The sequence below is a fragment of the Falco peregrinus genome, chromosome 5, assembly GCF_023634155.1.
Source record: "Falco peregrinus isolate bFalPer1 chromosome 5, bFalPer1.pri, whole genome shotgun sequence".
Lineage (NCBI taxonomy): Eukaryota > Metazoa > Chordata > Aves > Falconiformes > Falconidae > Falco > Falco peregrinus.
The window spans coordinates 62880002-62901087 of NC_073725.1; the positions used below are offsets into that span (position 1 = coordinate 62880002).

At 45.2% G+C, this 21086-nt stretch overlaps 1 protein-coding gene across 1 annotated transcript in view; it reads right to left on the minus strand.

The window, feature by feature from the left end:
* MYL3 (myosin light chain 3) overlaps positions 1–20825 on the minus strand; it is a 39261-nt gene extending 18436 nt beyond the window's left edge. Inside the window, exons 1-2 of the mRNA XM_005229552.3 lie at positions 20738–20825; positions 20203–20345 (exon numbers count right to left, since the gene is read on the minus strand). Coding sequence (XP_005229609.1) covers positions 20203–20325 — 123 coding nt within the window. The 5' untranslated portion in view covers positions 20326–20345; positions 20738–20825. The remainder of the gene's footprint in view (positions 1–20202; positions 20346–20737) is intronic.
* Between the last annotated feature and the right edge of the window lie 261 nt (positions 20826–21086).

Here is a 21086-nt window from a genome sequence, read left to right on the forward strand (position 1 = left end):
ACATGCAAATGCATACATGCAAAGCATATGCTTGGGACAGATCTAATAGCACATAAATACACACCCTTGGAAGCATTCCTCTGTGGACATATGTGACACTTCCCCCCTCCCCAACATATGTACGACCCCACACATTTTGGGTCAGACTTTCCCTATGAAGCTGACCACCTCTCAGTGTTTAGTATCGTATTTTGTTCCTTGGTAGCAAAACAGCCAAGTGGGACATAGGCACAGTGAGAAACTCAAACACAAACTGTTTTCTTGTTTCAAGATGAAACGCAACATGACACATCCCTTTATCATCTACTTGGTATTTTTGTAATATTAAAGGGCAGAGCTGTTGTAACTCCCCAGCTCTCCAGCCAGGACAGCTGTGACATGGCAGAGCATCACAATACTAAACTCTTGATTCCACTCAGGGCTCAGTGGACAGGTCCCGGACACTTTTCTGTCGCCAGGTTCCCTGAGCAGCACAAGGAGCTCTAGCATTCAGAGGACACAATGAGGGTCTACAACAGGACAGATACAGACATCCCCAAACTCTTCTTTCCTCCCAGCGTCTTGCCTGTGTCTCCCTACCATAGTGTTTGTGGGCGTCTTGTGGCTTAGAAGGAAGAACCAGAAAACTGGTGGACTTGGAAGGCAGAACTCCACACTAATCCTGCAGCTGTTAAAAATCAGGCCACTATTTTTGTGTCTGCCCTGTTCAGTCCTTACCTGAACTAGCTCGTTCAGGGGATTACCACTTTGTAATTCTCACTCATGATTTACCTTGAGTGAAACCTAATTAATAAAATAGTTACCTAAGTGGCAGCCAGGAGGCTGTCTGGAACAAAGCATTTAAAGAATGCAATAAAGAAGCCCCCAGAACAACAGCAATGCTCTTCCTTTTCCTAACACAAGGAGGGGTCCAAACACATCTTTGTCGTGAAAATTATAATCATCTAGTTTGAGTCCTATCCCAAATCTACATACCTTAGTTTAATTATAAATAAATACCCATCAGAGAACAGATTTATACAGGTGTATTGTCAGCAGAAGCCTAATGCCCAGTGTGTCTAATTATATCGAGCCTTGAGAATCTGAAGCTAATTGCATATTGAGTTTATCCAGGCATCGATAGCCCGCGTGGGTGAAATAAGGCCAGAGCGGCTGGCAATTCGTATTTAAGTCACTATGACAGATTGCTCTTGGGGAATAATTCGTCTCAGCTTTAGACGTAGACATTCAGATGTCAGTGACGCCACATTTGCTTTATACCAGTAGAAGGGAACGGGCACTTCTAGAATGTGATTTGACTTGTTTGAGGTCTGTACTCTGGGAGAAGATGAGTTATGCTTTCCTTTTCACTGAGTGGATCAATCAGTTTTATAGTGACGATGTAAAGACTGTGGGCAACTAGCAAGATATAGATGTTGTAGATGTCCTTTTCCTGATCTGACAAGTCCCACTCAGAAAGCATGAGCTGGCCCCTTGGCAGTCTGCAGCTCAGGACAAACTGTGCCAGAGCAAAAAAGGATGACTGCAAATTCCCACAGCTGGATCAAAAGGAAGGTTTGAGCTGAAGGGCTGAGTGTGGCTCACCTCTAATCATGGTCCCTATAAAACCACCACCCAGAGCTGGAGGACCATGCATGACAGCTGGCAAGGCGGTGGGCAGATGGTTCGACCATGGCTTCCTCTCAGGAGAGCTGCAGAGACGTGGGTGGCTGCTGCTGCTATTTTCTCCCCTCTCAGCACATACTACCATGGAGTTGCAGGGAAAGGTGAGTCATCATTGACCCCGCCACAAGCTATCATTGCAGATGGATGGAACGAGCTCTGGGCTATGTTTAGACTGAAGATGGCTGGGGTTTTCTTCCCCCTCCCCATCCCTCGGAACGGTGTGGAGCACACCAAACCAAAGCCATCTCCATGTACCAAGAGCAAGTGCAGAGCTGTCCATGAGGGCTGCTCCAGAGACCCTGGGCAGGAGGGCTCCAGGGGACAGGCTGTAAAAATGGGGTTCAGCTAAGCCAAGCAGCAGGCAAATGAGCCCCAATGCATTGCAGACAAAAACAGTGGTCCACAACCATGCTTGGAGGCAGCTCTGCATCTGCTGCTCTGATGCAACAGGCGTCCAAGGGAGTGAAAGTGCCCAGTGTCATCCCTGATGGCCAGACCCACTCCTGGCCGCACACCAGCACCACCCCACACTTCACCGAGCTTGGCCAGCAAGGCAGCCCTCATCACCTGCAGCTGGAGGCTGCAAAAACCTAGTCATGGGCTTAAGGTAAATTTGCTCTCCCAGGTATGGCTTTACATTCTCTGGCTCCTTGGAAGTAGATTAGGATGATTTCCCTTGGGGTTTTGTTTTTTCATTTGTTTGTTTTAAATATACTGGCACTTCAGAAGAATTGAGTTTCCCCTAGCGTTTTTTCTGTTGGCAACTGAAATTTTAAAGCAAGGACCTTCCTACGAGTGCCAAGCACCCACAGCCCTGAGGCTCACAGCGGTGGTATTTGATACAAATCCAGGAGAGACAGAGCTCCTGACTGTTCATTTCTTCCCACTTGTCTCCTGCCCTGATGCATGGACCGTGCTGTGTGTTCCTTGAAGACACCAGATATCTGAACTAAAATCTTTCCATAACAAAGGGGAAGCGTTATGCCAGCTTTCCTGCTGGTTTAGCAAACTTGGTTTCAAGGGATCATCACCTGGTCACTGGTGACATCAGCTGTAGCCCTAATGCTACTGTCCTCTTTGCCTAAACAATGGCATTAAGCCGGTTTTGTCGCAGAGACACCGGGAGGGATGCACGCACCCCTTGGCACTGTTAACAGCATTCATGGTTTCATCTCTTGGAAATTTTTTTTTTATACACCCACAGGATCTCAATGAAGCACATAACCCCCTGCAGGATAAGTCAGACATAACCAAGTTTGAAATAAGTCCTATTAACAAAACTGTCGCTAACCACCAGTCAGGTTATTTGTGGGAAGCATTTAGACAACGCAAGCAAGGAGCCCCTCCAGAAAAGAAAAAGTATTCTTCTTTTTTTGTAGTACACTGAGGAATCCTAATACAAACAGCAAAGTTTTAACTTAGCCATGGCAGGGCTAGTTTTGGAGAAGGGAAAGGGTTTGGTGTTTGTTGTTTTGTTGTTTTTGGTTTTTTATTGTGCTCTTAGGAGACCAATTTAGGAGGCAGAAATGAAGCAGATGGAAAGAGGCCCAGAAGGCCATCAAGATCAGTATCATTGTCTTGATGTTACATCTGTATTTCACAAGCATGTGTTTTTTTCCACTAAGATGTTTTTAAACCTATTAATACACATCATCCCCTCTCCCACCACTTTCTGTGCAGAGCAATTGTGATGTACATATTCTCTGTTGCCCACGGGCAAACCTTGACACATGGTCAAGTCTCATACAGCTCCATCCCTTACTGTTGTTTGATAGTCACTCCTGAGCTTTCCTCCCCTCTGCTTTCTGAAACTCTTTTGGTATGTCTGCATTTAGCTCCCAGGGTTACCCTAAGGACTATCATTATTTCTACTCAGCTCGTGATCTAATGGGAGAAGGCATGGTACAACGTAAAGATACTTGGCTGGTATATAAGCTGCGACACGTGACAGTACGAGATGCTCCACCTGGCCTTCATGGGGAACAGCTAAAATATAATGAACATTTTGCAGAATAGAAACGCAACCATAAAAGTCTACTGATACTCTGTTTTTGGGTTTATGTTTGGTCCCCAATGTTTTCAGAAGAAAAGTTATTTTAAGTTGGACTGAAATGATAGGTCATTTGGGAATGGCACAAATTATGTTGCTTGGGAATCAAATAGAGTACTGAATTATTGACCTTTTACAATGCCTAACTATACTGATAATGGAAGAGAAGTGAAAGTAGAAATCCATCCTTATTTTCAGCTGAATTATTGAAATCTTTCGTTAAAAAGATACGTAGTTCATGATCAGGAAAATGCAGCAAAGTCTTTGTCAAGATCATGCAGAGGATGCTGCTACATAAGGAAATATACAACCACCTTTTTTTCCAGCCTGCACTCTTTTTCACCAGAAGATGATCACCTGGAATCTTTCTTTTACCTAGGTTTCTTGAGAGCTGAAAAATTACAGCAGTGTATCACCACTGCTCTCACTATAGTCTCAGCAGACTTTATGACTTCCAGGATACTACTTTATTTTGGAATAAATCTGGATGAGGTCTGCCGTGTTGTGGCTTTTGATTCTCCTGATCCCTCAAGATGTGGATGCAAAAGCCTTGTGTGAAGGAGCAGTGTCTGGTTTGGGGTTAGGAAGCACCATTTTGGGTCTCAGAGTAACTCCACAGAATGCTCCCAGGTGGTAACAGAGCTGGAGAGTGGGAGAGCTGTGGTAGGTGCACAGCACTAAAGGTCATGGGGTGGTGAAGAACTGTGGGGAGACATGAGATCAGTGGTGCAGACAGCCTGAGAAACAGAACTGAGGAACCCGTGAGGTCCTACAGCCAGGAAAGAAATGCAACACAATCCTGAACCTCAGTACCTCAGACTACATGTGCTCAGCCATACTGTTGTGTTCTGAATCCCCAGAGTGAGGAACCGCAGCCTGATGCATCTACAGGGCACAGGTTCAGCTTTACACTTTGCAGAAAGCTTGTCCAAGCACTTGGCAACTCAGAGCAGCCTCACCTTTGGTGCTGATGCTCTGCATCCTCAGCCTGAGCTAGAACACTGGGTGGCAGTCCCCTGGCAGGGTTTCACACCCCCTTGCCCCTTGTTTTCTTGTAAACACCTTCTGGGGTTGAAGGAGCAGCATGCTTTTCGGTCACTGTGCTTTTCCTGCTCTGGTAGTAGGCTATAAACTGATAGCTCCCTTTCTTGGATGGGGAATGCATTACCACAACTTTCCAGAGTGCAAAGGGAAATTCCAGAGCCAGAGCCTCAACAGGAGAATGACACAGCTGCTTTGGAGATCTGAGACAGCTTCTGCCAACAGCCAGCACCAGAAATATAAAACACTGTAGACTGACTGTTCTCCCTGTAGCAACATGGGTTTGGATTGTCCAGCCGTTTATCAACAGCTGGCTTCTCACCTTCTCTGCAGCTCCCCCTTCACCAGCCTCACCAGCAGATGTTTGTTCAGATGTTCACAACCAGGGAAGCAATTATAAAACCCAAGAAATACCCTCTGTTAAATGCCGGGGGGAGCCTGGGGTGTAGGAGAGGTCAGATGGTGCCTGTGCCGTCTGCTGGAGTGGACAATAGCTCGTGGGTTGGGTCTGTAACGGGAAGAGCTGAGCCCCAAGGATCCAGCCTGTGAACCACACTGCAATGTTTTCCAGGGGCTTCAGGCCCTCACACCTCTGGTAAGTGGGTGCTAGGAAGTAAAAAGGCCCCTCTCTCAAGCCACATGCACCGGGACAGGTGGACTCCGCCATTCCACAAGTAATTATGGGATAGCACTGCCCCTTGCAACATGCTCATCTTATGGTGGAAGGTCTCAAACAGCACAGGGAACTTAGTCACCAGATACTGCATCTGGTGGATATGATATGCTGGAAAGCACCCAGGGAAAGGGAAACACTTCTCTATTTAATTTTTTAAACAGCTTAAGTAAGGAAAAAAAAGAGGCATTACTATAATTATTATTATTATTACAATTATTATTTCGACATAAAAGCCTTTGTCTTTCATTTTCAAAATCAAATGTTTTGTCTTGTAAATACTGGAAGTTTTTCTTTATTTTTCTTTTTTCTTCTTTTAAATTCAGAAGTTTTTATATTGAAATGACATATTTCATGTAAAATTGACATAAAGAATCCCATTGCCCCGCATTAGATCACCCCAAACCCTACCAAACCAATTCTTTTGGGGCTTAACAAACCCATTTTGAGTTGCCAAAAAGGAATTTCTGTGGGTTTTTTGTGTGTTGCTGAAACCTCTTCCTGAAAATTCAAGCTGGTTTCTTCAAACATTTTAATTTCCCACCAAGCCTAAAAACAACCATCCTTTGCTGAACTAATTCTGCTCTCAGATGACAGCGTTGTGTAACTCCTGTAGGTTACTGATTGATGTGTCAGTCATGCTAGTGGTGAATGAGACCATGTGAGGCATTAAGTTGGCCGAAGTGAAATGAGCCTGATGGGTCTCAGGCAAGGCATAGAAAAAGGCATCTGTAAAGCAAAAATCTCCTGGAAGCAAAGGAATCAGTTCTGCATGTGGAAGCTGAAGCTCTTGCTCATACACAGTGAGGTCCCCCAAGAAACAAAATACCTTGGCAAGTACCTCCACCAGCAGCATCAGCCACCACAACCACCTACCACACTTCTCCTCCTCCAAGGTCTAGGCTGACAGTGTTTTGAAGCCCAGTGCACACAAAAGAGCTTCAGTGTCCTGGGTAGGAAATACTCATGTTTTCCCTGCCATCCCCTGACACAACCCCACACCGTACGGTTCACACAGCAGCACGGTGCAGCCATTCAACTCTGTCCCAAAGGTGGTGTTTTTCTCCATCACCGGCACTGCAGCTGTTGCCACCCCAAGCCCTCCCAGGGATGGGATGGAGTGATGCCAACCTCCAGCCCCCACCTAATCCAGTCCCATACTTGTGCACTTGCCGTTCCTGCAAAATCAAACAGTAGCTGGACCCCTTTAAAACATCACACTCTTTGCCCTGCAACTGTCTTGGAGAAAAACACCCCAAAACTACACCAAGGTTAAGCTGCCCAAGAGTCCCCGCGATAACGTGCTGGCAGCTGGGACAGCTCTGCTTTTGTGTCATGGAGCGGGCAGGTGCGGGGCACAGGCTGCTCCCAAAATAATCACACTATAACCCAGCCCCACTTTAAAATGGGCCAAAATTTCCCCATAGAAAATCCACGAGCACAAAGTAATACCTGCCATACATACTCTGGGGGTGGCTTTGGGGGTTTTTTTATTACTATTTTCCGAAGCAGGACGTTAGTCATTGTGAGCTGAAAGCAGCGTGCTCTGATCTCGCTGTGTAACCGCAGCTGTCCTGGATGCTCCTGCCCACCCCCAGCACCACCAGGGAGCTCCAGAGCCCCAGCTGGGAGGCTGGTTAAGAGGACGGAAATTTTAAATCCTGTCCTTTTATTGAAATTTCAGATTCTGGTAGAAAATAAAAGAAAGAGAAAATAAAAGAAAGAGAAATCCTTTCCCTCTCCCTGCCACCACCTTGAGTTTTTCCTTTCAGTTCAGCCTGCTGGGGTCCTTTGCTTGACTTAGAGGTTTATTTATGTGGAAAGAAGCCAAATCTGAAGTTTCCTACAACTGCAACTGGAGCTGATGTATCAGAGTTTCAGGTTTGTTTTTCAGTCCACTTACAGCAGTGTCAATGTCCAAAACCTGATCACATTAGCAAGTGCTCTGGCTGGGGATGGTTTTCTGCAGGCTTTGCAGTGGAGCCTGCAAGGTGCCACTGGAAAACAAGCTTCTCCCAAGACCCCCTAGGTCTGTGCGTGTCCCTGCCGCAGCCCCCCGCGCCCTTTCGCACCCTTTGCACGCTCCTTGCCATCATACACACAGGTGCTGGAGAAAGATTCAGTCGCTGTGTTTATAAAGTGCTGTCACCGAGCAGCATGGCGTTTGATGGCATTTCATTTCAGGTGGGGGTTTCTTTTGCAAACATTAAAACAAAGAGGCAAAACGTTTTTACCTTGTGCCAGGCTGTGGCTGTTACCTACTAGTCAGCACTAACCACAAACACTGAAAAGTTTGAGCTATTTTCCTTAGAAACAGTTTATCTTTTTTATCTTTTTTTAATTATTCTTTTTTCTTTTTTCTCTTTTATCTTTCTTTTTTCCCTTTTTTGTTTTCTTATTTTTACCCTTTTTTCTGTTATCTTTTTTCTTCTTTGTTGTCTTCTTTCTTCTTTCGTCTTTTTCCTTTTTTCTCTTGATTTTTTCTCTTTCTTCTTTTTTTTCTCTTTGCCCCTCCCCCCACCCCCCAGCTACTCTCATGCTGCTCTTAACCATAGCTGAGGTTTTTTGAGGTTTTATTTCCTTGTTCCCCACTGCTGTTTTTTTTAAGGCTGGATGGGTTATAAATCAGTTTGTTTTTCTAAAATCATTCACAGGAACACACTTCTCGCAGGAGATTTTTCAGTCACATCTGTCCAATAGCCGTGATGTTCCACTGCTTCCCAGAAAACACAATCGATGAATTGTCCCTGTTTCTGTTCTGATCACTGGGATGCACAAGGCTGCTGAAGCCGAGCAGCTTTTGCAGGCTGGAGGCTGGATACTCTGGCCAAGTGGTGGGCTGAGTGCCACCTTCCATCCCAGTGTGGTCCCAGCATGGCAGGCTGCAGGGCCTGGCTCTCCTGCACCCACTGGAGATCTGGGAAGGGGGCACGGGTCCCCGGGTGGGCCATCCAGGCACCCTGCATGGGTGCGGTGTGCGCTTACACATGCACGAGGCAACCGGATAATGGAAAACTTCCTAGGGGCATGCATGGGTGGAAATGTTTGCACATCTCTATCTATGTCTGTTTACCTGTGTGTGTTGATTCGTATGTACATACGAATATACCTCACTGCACAGCACACACATTTCTTTCTTACATACATCCCTGTGCACACATGCACATACTATATATATACATACACACACACTTACTATATATATATATATATTTTATATATATATATATATATTTTATATATATATCTCCTAGAATCCTAGACTGGTTTGGGTTGGAAAGGCCCTTAAAAACCCCCCAGTCCCACCCCTGCCACGCGCAGGGCCCCCTTCCCCCAGCCCCGGTGGCTCCCAGCCCCGTCCAGCCTGGCCTTGGGCACTGCCAGGGCTGGGGCACCCACAGCTGCTCTGGGCAGCCCGTGCCGGCGCCCCGCCGCCCTTACAGGGAAGGATTTCTCCCTAACAAATATTGTACACACAACTCGCGTTCACAACCATACACACACATTAACCCCGAAGGCAGCCAGAGAAAGCAGACGTGAGAGATGATGGTTTATAAAGGACCAGAATAAACCTGCATTGATCCTTTCAAATCTCGGCACTAGAATCTTTTGGACCTACAGCACAGATTGTTGGAAAAGTAGGATGCAGGTATTGAGCTGGGATAAATCAGCATGGGTGTATGCATAACTGGAGGGGCTATGCTGACTGACCCCTGCTACCAGTCGGTCCGTGACGTGGATGGCATGCATGAGCAAAAGCCACTAAAGCTCTCCTGATCCCTGTTTTTAAGGCAGTCACCCCCGGTTCCCTGGCTATGGCTGGGATTCTGGTAAGCAGCTATCTCATCAGAGAGGTGGGCTGCATGCTGACCACATACCCTGAGCATAGCATAATGATTTCAGTTTAAATTTAGGTGAGTCCCTCTCTGCTGTCTGCTTTTTTTAGGACTCAGATTGCAGATAGGACAGGGGAGGGGAAAATGCCATGTAAGATGCGTGCATACAATGAGACATGAAATCAAACTCAAGAAGGAAAGCTGCTTAGGAGGAAAAAAAACCCCAACATTCTGGAGATTATTTTGGCATTGCCCCTCTACTAATATTATGTCCATTTCCTTTCCCATATTCCTTTCCACTTCTTTACACTGGCTAGCATATGATAATTTTATACATATATATGTATATATATGTTTATATGAAAATTTGTTAGGAAATATGCTTTGATGTTGCTTTGTTGTTGCTATTTTTAGTAACACCTGAGGTTTAACCAATCTTTTTGCCACCTGGAAACCTTACAGCAAAGCCTAAGCAAATAGCTCTGTCCCTGGGCTGGGGGAGGAAAGATGATGGAGGTGGAGGAGCTCGCTCTAGTCCAACATCAAAAGCTCTATACTTGGAGACTATCCAGAGCCACTATAGCTTTAGAAGAGGCTGGGATGATTTCAGACCCAAAATCCCAGAGCCTGTGCAGCAAGGTCGGCAGGTGTCATCATCAGCTGGAGGCAGGTGCATAGAGAGGCAGCAGGAGCTCTGCCCATGCTCCTGGTTTCAGTGCAGAGCTCACTGGTCACCCCGATTTTACCCTAAGCAGGCACCCGCTGCACGCCTCAGCCTGAAAATCACTGCAGATTCACCCTGCCCTTTCCTGCTGCCAAGGGGAACTGCTCCATAACATCTTTTAGGTATTTAGATCAGTCCTATTCCTCTAACACTTCAAAACCCTTCATGAAAGCCCATCTCAGAGCTATAATTTATCACTGTCCCCATTTTGCTTCCGGAGCGTGTGAAAGCAGAGATAGGGCTTCACCCAAGGCGGCAGCTCCCAGGGTCACTCCTGGGACTTGCAGAGCGGAGCTGAAGGGCTCTTTCACTTGGCAGTGCTTTTCATATGGAGGTGCATTGCCCTTGGCCAGCACAGCAAGGACTCGGTGACAGGTTGGTAACCAGCCTGCCCCTGGGAAGGGATGGGTGCAGGACTGGGAGGGAAGGCAGCACATCATCACCATCATCATCATCATCATCATCTGGCTCTGAGTCACGTCCCCATCCAGCTCACAACCTGGGTGCCTCTGTTTCCCACGGGGAACACCCCACTAACATTTTTTCCATCCTCTTAGCACAGACACGGGGGAAAAATGCACCCAGGCACCTCTACCCGAACACTAACGTCTTTGCAAAAGTTTGGGAAACCCAAAGTTTCTCTTTGTATTAAGAGCCACTGTTCCTCTCCAGCCCCATCTCTACTATAACTACTCTCAACATTTTTTCCCCTTCTCCAAGTTAAGATTTAACTGGTTTATGAGAGGAATAAATATTCTGTCTCTACAGTCCAGCTTTCCAGCAACTTGGGAAAAGTTAGCACTTTGGCCAGGGCCTTCTGCATGCTCTGAGCTATGCATTTAATTTAAATTTAATAGTTATTGCACGTTACACAAATGGCGATTAAAACCATATTGATTGAGGTTTAGCAGCTATGTGAGAAATGCAGATCTTATTACAGAGCTGCTCCATACCCAGAGTGTGCTTTTAATAACTCCCTGCTCATCAAGGCGCAGATGGGAGGGAGGCAAAGGAAAAGGCAAGGCTGGGAGGCATGGCTGGAGGGACAATGGCAAAGCTACGGGTAGGCAGCTCGCTTCCCACCTCGGGTTCGCACACCCATAGCATGACATATCCCCACCGATATGCTGCTTACTTCCCCATCTATAAATCAAAGAAAACCTACCTTAGGCACAACTACAGACACGCAAGCAAGCCTACCAGGCCACATCCACACCACGTGCTGGACAAGCAGACAAACATGTTGGCTGAGATCTCAGGAGATAAATGGCTGTGGCAGGATGTATTGCCCTAAGGGCTTCCTAGGTCAAGACCTGGTGCAGAGCCACTTGAAAACCCCAGAAACTGTCAAAACAGGACTTGTTATTTGCTCATCGCTCTCCCACCCCCCCGCCCCCCACTTTTCCAAAGGCTGCAAAGTTCATTTGGTGGCAAAGCAGAAATAAACAATGTCTCGTGTCCTAGTTTGTCTGAGATAATGACTGAAAAGAGAAAATCAACTGGGAAGATAACAGCACTGAAATCACCCTGCTGAGAGCAGTGCAAACCCTTTCAAACCAACTCTAGTGCTTTTGCACAATTCTTTGCTTTGCACAATTTCCATGCTTCTGAAAAGCAGGCTGGGAAATACTGCAGGGACAAGGTGTGTATAAATATTAGAGGAGACAGATAAAGATGTGGAACGTGCAGGGTTACAAGGGGAAATGGAGATTAAAAATCCTCCCAGGCACACCTGCAGAAAATCTTACTTTCCATGATTCCAAATGACTCACTAAAGCTGGGCTACCCTTGGGCAGGGTCTACCCAGCACCACAGCTTTTCCTTATGTATCAGGGAAATAAAGTTAATGGTGTTTCAGATCCTCCACAGAAATCATCTCCTTTCCATGAGAGACTAAAGAAAGCCATGTTCAGAAAATCCCACTGCACTTCTGCTTCTCAGCAATCCAGATACAGGCTCAGAAAGCTGCTTATTTTGCTTTAAATATTCCAAGGCCTGAGGATTCAGTAACACTGCAACTCCGAGTTATTACAAATAAAAAAGAACATATGAAACTTGACAGGTTTTCGTCTCTACATCCCTCAGACCGAGCTGAGCTGTTTACAGGTTTGGTTTTGTATGTCTCTGTGCCACAGACACCAGACACTGCAAAGAAGTTATTTTTTGGCAGCTGCATAACAAAGGCTTGGAAGAGGAAACTACCCAGAAAATTATTATTTTTTAAAAAAAAAATCATACTGTGGTGTATTTTAGGGTGCCACTGAGCAATTTCCAGATTTTCAGGGAAAAAGTAATTTTGATTAAAACTGAAAACAGGTTTGGGTTTTGTGTTCTACTTGATGACAGTTTTAGTTGGAAATGAGGGAGAAAAAATGTTCCAGATTGGTCAAAATTTTCTCTTCTGCCCAAACTGAAGTAATTCCACCATTAAAAATTTCTGGGTGGTTTTTTTTTTGGTTTTTTGGTTGTTTTTTTTATATAAGAAGGAAAGAACCATTCAAAATGAATAGCTGCTTCAGATCAAAAAAGTCTAAAGAGGGAATTAACTAAAAAAAGCTGAAACTGGTAATTTTCTTTATCCTTTTCAGATTTTTTTGGAAAACTTTGCAAAATCTGTGTCTATTTGCAAAGCATTCTGGTACCACCTAACTGCACTTTCAAGTCTCCCCAAAAAATATTTTTAAGAGAAACATCACCCAGCTCTGCAAACAAGAAAGATACACAAAGATAGCCAGGCTTTTGTTGGCCCAGTAAATTAATCTGGAAAGCTCCTTCAATTTCCAGTGCTATTCAGTTTTGGCCCTTAGAATGAGTGGAATATACTACAAAGGAACCCTTTTGCTGTGTTTTAATGCATGCTTGCTCAGCATCTTACTATTTCTTCGCTGCTCTGCATCCTGGCCTGCATCTCTTGGGCATCATCTCTTTTTGGGATGCTACAGCCCCGGGGACTTCAGTCATCCCACATCCCTTCTTCTGATGAAACATTTTGCTGGGTCAAGGCCACAGGTGGTTTCCTAACGCTGAAAAATACCCTTTATACTTTCAGGCACTGATTCATATCTGTCAAGCAAGCTGCCAAATTCATGTCAGCCTGGGGCCAGCTGCTGCAAAGAGAGGGACAGGAGGGAGAAAGGTGCTCACTCCACTATTATAAGCTGCTCTACAATGGCCAGCGTGGCTGGGAACGTCCTGTGCTTCCAGAATGACACGGAGTGTGATAAATAAAGGGGAGAATAAAAGAGCAGAGCTGCATTTAGAAGCATGCTATGGCTGCATGGCATTTTAATTATGCTAATCTCTGAGGTCCATCCAGAAGCACTGAAAGAAATTGTTAGTTGGGCATTATAAGCTTGACCATCAGCTGATTTTTATGTGCAAGGCAGTGTGTCTCAGCCACCAGCTCCTGAGAAGATACCTGTGGTAGCTGGGTACAGCCTCTCACAGGCAGGGGGAGCTTTGGAAAGGGAACAGAGACTGTGGTGACAGCCCTGACAGCATCCTCCAGCTGAGCTTCTCCTCCCCATGCAGACTCATGAGTGTGCAACACCAGACCTCTGCACCCCCTGCTATGCAGAGGGTGTGAGACAGGGTGCGAGAAAGCACCACTTACGAAGGGAAAGCGCTACACCATATTATACCTGCAGGAGGATTAATTCATCCCATCCTAAAAAAGTTATCTGGTATTTAAAATAAGTGGCATCTGAAGTCTTCCTGCGGAGTTACAGGAGTTTGTACTGTTATGATGCTAAAAAGGGAGCTGCCTCTATGCACCTGAAGATATTCTGCCGGATCTATGCAATTTTTCAGCACATACCTAAGAGGCATTTGCCTCTCACTAAATTAAAAATAAATCAGAATAAGCTTACAAAAGTTCTCACACCTTGCCAGAGCACTGGTCCATGGCAAGAATGGTGAGTCAGAGGCAAATCCCATAACACTCAAAAGGAAACATTTCCTACTGACTCCCGCGAGCTCGGGCTCGCAATGGTGTCTCTTGTCTTTGCTAAACTTTCACTCATTTTCGCCTGGGGCCTCCTAAAGACTCACTACTCAAATTTCTCTGGGCTTGAAAGGCTCAGGAAGAAACCACTGAGAGAGAAAGAGGCCCAGCGTGGGCTTGGTTTAGCCTGGCAGGTGTCTGCCCACTTCAGAAACTTTCACATATGTGAGCACAGGAGGGAAATTGCTCTCTAAAAGTATTTCTACCGACACGCACTGTAGGCCAATAATAATAGCGGTGATGACAATGGAAATGTGTAGCACCTGGAAGGAATGAAAGCAAGGCAAAAAACAGATTAGAGAGAGAAAGATGAGAGGGTGTTCGAGGTGGAACTCATATGGTGACCACCTTCAGCTGTCCTGACTTCGGAGGCTCAGGCATACATGCATAAAGATGTCTTGATCTTGGAGGCTCAGGCATACATGCATATAAAGAGGCATCCCACGTCGCTCTCAAGGAAGGCTTGGCCAAACTCCATGAGATCTAACATCAGGACAGGTTTCAAAGTGAGCAAAGACCTGCATTGCCCCCCAGCATCTTACTAAAAGAGAACATAACTACTTTGTGCAAGCTGGGTATGATATGTGCACTGCATGGAATGTCCAGCCAGGCTTTCTTTGGATCAGACAAGCCCTTACTAGCTGGATGCCTTTAGCATCCCACAGGACACCATCTGCTCAGAGACTCAAGGAAACTGTTCTCGGTGCTGCCCTGTGTTGGGGGCTCAGGGACAGCCCTGTACCACCATCTTACCTGAGGCACTCTTGATGGAGCTGTGCTTTGCTGGTGTACAGCAGGGGTTACACAGCTTGCTGATGGCTTTGAAGACACATGCTCCTGCTGTCTCTGTACCAGAGGGAAGGGGTTCTTCAACATGCCGAGATTAAAATCACACTTGCACTGGAATGTCCTAATCTTGGCCCAGCAAATGGCCTTTTTTTTTTCTGGCAAGAAAAGGCCCCTTCTTTCTTATACAACCTGTTGTATCATGTTTTCCATGGGTTGTAAAGGACCTTAGACTCCTGCCACCAACCAGCTACAAGGTTATCCGCTGCTGAGCCTCTCATCCCAGAAGAGACGCATGCCCATGAGCTCATGGTTCCCTCACACATCCAGATAAAACAACTCTTTTGCACACTCAGAAACAGTCTCCAGTGGGCCGACACCTCAGCTTTCTTACTTACAAAGAAGCCTTTTTGCCTACAAAACCCTTCGCCTCTACCCACTCACACCCCCGCTTCTTACGGAAGGCAGGGACGTAGGTAACTTCCTCTGTCACGTGCAAAATACCCTTCCCTCTCCAGCAGTAAGCTCGAAACCCGCAGCACATTCATCCCACAAACAAACCCCTTTCTATCCACAAAGTAACTCCTGCTTTCCACTCCCCTAAGCCCTTCTCACACGAATGTCCGCTATTAACTCACATTTCTCCCACATCCAAGCTCACTCCGAAATAATCATTTCAGTCACTTCAGCCCAGAATAATTTCTTCAGCAAGGCAGCAAAATCTCCTCTGCCAATCCCACCTAGCAAGGCATTTAGAAGCTAAAATGGGATTTTCCCCCATGACAATCAATCCATCTCCCCCAGGAGATGTTTGCATCACTTCTCCTGGGAGTGCAGCCACCCCAGCCTGCCCAGTCCTGCCTCACGCTGCAGCAACAGCTCGCACGTGCAGCCCTGCACATCTGCTGGCTGTGACCTGGCCGTCACACTGTGGCACGCTCTGTGCTTCCCAGCTGAACAGACAAGTCCGGCAGGATCCCATCTTTACCGGTGCTGTGCCATGCCTGTACATTTTCCCCACGGCTGCTCCCATCCCAGATGCTTTTACATCTGTCCTTGCAGAAAAAGGGAAGACACTTTTATTTTTTAGTATCCCTGCAGATGTTCAGAAGCCTGCAGGGCATTTCAGGGAGAACAAGTTTCACGTGGCTTCATGATCACAGCGCTCCACAGAAATAAGCGATGAGTGTTTTTTCCCCAGGCACCTGTATTACTGTATGCTGCTACAATGAGCATATCAAGTGATGACATGGGAAAACGTGGCTATCAAGGATAACTCTATATGGTAAGCTGTGTTCCTTCGGGTCCTCACATATGCCAGTTGTCTCTGCATGGCCTTTTGGGACCCAGGACTCACTGGACTTTGAGCACACGTCATCTCAGCTATCTTTAGCAGCTGAAACATCGGCACCCAAATACCTGTCTCATCTCCCCTTATCAAGAGATCAGCGTCTTCCAAGGGTGATCCAATCCATCCTGATATATGTGTTCAGCACACCCGCAAGGGATAAACCTCAGGAGAGTTTCTCTCTGCTGATTACAGATGATTCATTTAAGATCAATGATCAGCTTTCCAATGGTTAATGGTATGGACACAACTTTGGTGTCCATAACAATAAAAGATTAATCCTGTTTTGCATCAGCCTTACTATTTTTCAGGAGAGCAGAATATATATCTAGCAAATGTTCCCCCCTACTAAAAGACAGCATTTGGGTGGGAATGAATGAGGTATATGCAACAGACAATCTTCTTGCAACAATATCTCTTCAGGACAATCTGTTCCCCAAAGTAAAGAGGTTCAGGAGCCCTAGAAACAATTTCTTAAAAACATAATTCTTTGGGGACTCAGCCAAACTCTTACAGAAAAACAAAGAAACAACAACAAAAAAACCACAACCTCTTTTCTATGAGTTGCAAACAACATTCAGTCACATACAATCTACTTTGATTCAAAGTACTGGATCAAATCCTATGGGAATGTATATGTGAGTAACATTAACACTTTAGAATAACTGCATGTACTTAATGGGACTTATCTCACATTTAGGCTACTGCAGCTGATAACCCAGTAGAGACTCGGTACAGACTGAGACAATGAAACGGCAAGAGAAAGACAATGGGAAAATCAAACATGGCTCATAGAAAATTAAGAAAAAAAGAAAAATAAGAAAATAAGGCTTTTAGACCATTCTCATGACAGCAGACTAACACACAGGAAAATTGAAACAAGAAGTACATTTCCCTACCACAGAAGTATGTTAGTTTGGAGGCTTTTTAGTGCCTAAAAAAAAAGGTCAAAAATTCCAAATACAAAATTGTGCAATAAGGTCTAAGAATGAATATAGATAATTTGAGACATTCCTATCAAAGGATGCATTTCATTAATTTTTAACATTTTGTTTTGACACAAGGTTGTTTTCCTCGCCTTTTTTTAACTACAGATTATCTTCTGCATGAAAACAAGAATGAGTTTCATCCTGGAATGCAGTAAAGGGATGTTTGGAGAATTTAAAAACTCATTAAGGCATTTTTTTCAAATGTTGTACAATGATCTAGGGAGGTGTTCTGATCTACACCAGATGGCCTGAGCTCCACCAGAGCTAGGTTTATGGAGCAGGAAGCAGTATATTTGCCAGCCCTGTGCACAAATAGCTTCAATTTTGACAAAAGCATTTATGATTAAAAACATTTAATTGAAAAACTCCCAGGAAAACTTCTCTAGAGAATACTGTCTCCCCTTATAGCATATGAGTTTTGGGGAAAAAAAATACCGTGGACCCAACCCATGCATCTACCTATGCTTTCCCTGGTCCTAATTGCTATATCGTAGATAATGGAATATTCTCTGCAAAGATGAAGCAATGCTATCACAGGAGTACTGGATTTACTTACTCAATATGCACTTATTAGCACTTTAAAAAATATGATAGGAGTCCATAATTGCAAATTGTGCTGGAAGGCAAAATAAGAAATTGCATGAAGAAGTGTGCAGAGCGAGTACGTTTTAAAAAATAATGCAAAAATGAATTGGTTTCAAATCCTATTTGGATGAAAATGTATTTGATGATCCTGAAATGGTGGTGTTAAATGTTTTTTAAGCGGTACCAGCTTGAGGGTTGGTTTTTGGTGTTTTTTTTTTTAATTACAGCTCATCTCTCTACTGGACTTAGCTGCCCTTCATACCACAGTGTCAGAGTATCCCAGCTGAACATTATCACAATGTCATGGTATTCTGGCTGAAGCTATGTGTGCCCTGGAAAAGAAGCTATTGCGATTGCCCTCTCCTCCTTTTACAGTGCAGGAATGTTAAGTACAGAGACGTTACCAGAAAGCTGGATCCCACCACGTACCACTTGCTCAAGGTCATGGTGGAAGTTATCGGAGCACAGCACTACTCGAGTGTCAGTACTTTAAAAACTAGCCCAAAACTGAATTCCATGTAATTAGACTTCTTGATAAAGTTACAAATTATTGGGTTTTTTTCACTGGTATTAAAACTGAAAGATTTGCAAGGTCTTTATGATTCAAGGCAGGACAAACCCACTGTCAGTGCTTCCTTTATTATAAATCCCTAGCTGCAGGAGTCAGTCCCATGTGGAAGAAGCAAACAGTTTCAGCAGTCCATGATTTACAAGCCACGCAAGAGCCATGTTGCCACGTGCTCAGGAGGCACATTGAAGAGACAGAGTAACTTATGCCCTTCCTCACATAGTTTCTGTGTTTTCCTGAGAGGGAAACTACTTTCTGAGCTAACAAGAGAGGATCCCAGAGACATTCATCCCTTGTCTCAGCTCTGAGGAGTTGGTGCCATGGATGGCAGTGGAGCTGTGTCCTTTTTCCTCTTCAGCAATATCTAGTCTTGCCTCATGTCCTATGGCTCACCTTAAACACAGGTGATCACCAGGACTCCCCTGTTGGTTGCTCAGTATCTTGCAAGAAACAGGAAAGAATCTGGCTGCTCTAAACTAATCAACCAAATAATGCTGATTTGCACCCAGTCATTGTCTGGGCCAAATCCCTATGAGAAAGAAACCCATGAGATGCTGCAAAGCTCCTCTTCTTTTTCCCAAGGGCAACAATGCCTTTTCCCAAAGGACAGTTCCCAAAGGACAATGCCTTGCAAAGAAATCCTGCTATGCCTTGCAGTATCGGTCCATCTTGGGGTATTTACTGTGCAAACAATACGGGAGAGGTGTTTCTAAAGATGCCTGCAGGGGCCTCTGACATTGCCTTTGAACATGTGTGGTGCAGAAGGAGCAAAGGGGAACTACTCACCTTTAGATCTTCATTTGCTTATTGCATTTTTATAAGTCAGGAGGTCATTTCATGGTCATTTCCATAGGAACATATAATTTCTTTCTCCTTATCATTCTCTGATACAAATTTCTTTTGAAATATGAGTCACTCTCAGTTATCTGCTGAAGGGTCAATTCCCATGAAAAAAAACAAGTGGAAGGAAAACAGACCTCCAGCATCATTTCACTGGAATTACTACTTCACAGCTTTAAAACCTTGAGTGTTTCCTAAACATTGGCAGTTCCCTGTCAATGGGGTGGTTTACTGAAAGGGCAACGTGATGCCAGTTAGGCAGCTCAGGATAACAGTAGTGACCCCAAATTTTCTCAAAACCTATATAGGAAATATAATCTTATCCTTGCATATTTTAACAAGACTTCAGCAAACCCTGATGGGAGCAGCACTGACTCTTTCCAGTAGAAATTTCTCTAAAGGAGGAGAAGGCTCATGCCCTTTGGAGGAACCTTGGGGCAGAACCTGAAAGTAGCAGGTCATACAGGAAACCTGGATTTTTGCCCAAGTTTCTCTCTGCCTTCCAAAGTACGCACATAAGCACATAGTTCCCTTGCCATCCAGTTGGGCTTTTCTGGAAAACTGCAGGAGGTGTCAATGGCTCACTTTAAAGAAGTCCCAGACTGGTAATGTCTACAAAAGTGATGCATTCCAGGCAGACAGAAATTAATTCAACACATGATTCAAGCCCGCTCCAGTCTGGCCTTGGCCATTGGTTAGTCAGTGGTCAGCCCCGGGTACAGTCAAGGCTTCCTGACATGTACCTGCAGTATTGCCTGCAGAGGAGCAGTCATGTTCCCACTGAGGTCAGTGAAACTTGCATGCAATAAAATCTGATACTTTGGGGATAAGATGGGGCAAACACATCTGAACATCTTCAGGTAAAATAAAATTCAGCTTTTAGCTTCTCTGTTTAGCAGACACCCGCTCAGCAACTTTGGTCCCACTCTTACTCTGCCTGCGGCAATTGCCTTTGCTGCACACTCTCTGCTCAAAACCATGAGCTGCTTTTGGAGAAGGTCATCTCACAGTACTGAATACACCACCACCAGAACCACCACCAACCCAAGCCCCACCAGCCCACTTCCTCCTATGCCAGCTCAAAAGATACATACTTTGATAGAAGCTGGGTTAAATTCAACTTCTTTTTTGGGTTCTGGTTCTGCTGGTTTAGGTGCCGGTTTGGGTTCTTCCTTCTTAGGTTCAGCTTTCTTAGGTTCGGGCTTCTTTGGAGGCATGCTGGTTTGCTGGTGGGCTGCTTTAGGAAGGGAGAGAAGGAGACAAGACAGTCAGGGAAGAGGTGGCTGCTGCAAGATAAATCGCCAGCGCACACAGGTCTTTATGCCTGTCCAGTCTCCTGAAGTCACACTTGTGTCACTCTCCAACCTGTCACATGCCAGAGCTTACAATAGGGCTGCTGCTATAAAAGGACAAGACATTTACCGGGCTATTTTAGAGCCATCAGATACGGCATTGTTATGAATTAACACTTAAATGGAATGAGAGGTTGGGGGTTTTAGGGCTGAGGCTGGCGCTGGGTCAAACATTTCTGGTGCGCATGTGCATGCATGTGCGGTACACGGGGTGGCTGGGTTATGACCCAGGTCCATCAATGGGTTTTATCATCCCCAGGGCCATGCTGACACCTACCTTCCCAGCTCACTTGCTGCACAGCGTCTCTTTTTCAGGCTGGACTGCATCCCGGCCTTTGTTGTGCTGCTGTTCATTAAAAGATGACCACAGATTTATAATTAGACGTGAGGATGGAGCTATATGGGAGGCTGACCATCAACACGTTAGCTGGCACAGGGGAGAATTGTTACCTCAGATCACACACTGGTCTCCTAGGAAGGTGCAAAGAACCAGTATTGCTTATAGCAGAAAGTATTTAACAAGCATGGAAACACGCACACACAGCGTCTGGGATAACACTGGGTCTCTGTAAGTACATCCTTACGTCTGAGATTTTCCAGACCATTTTAGGGACTTGAATGCCAAA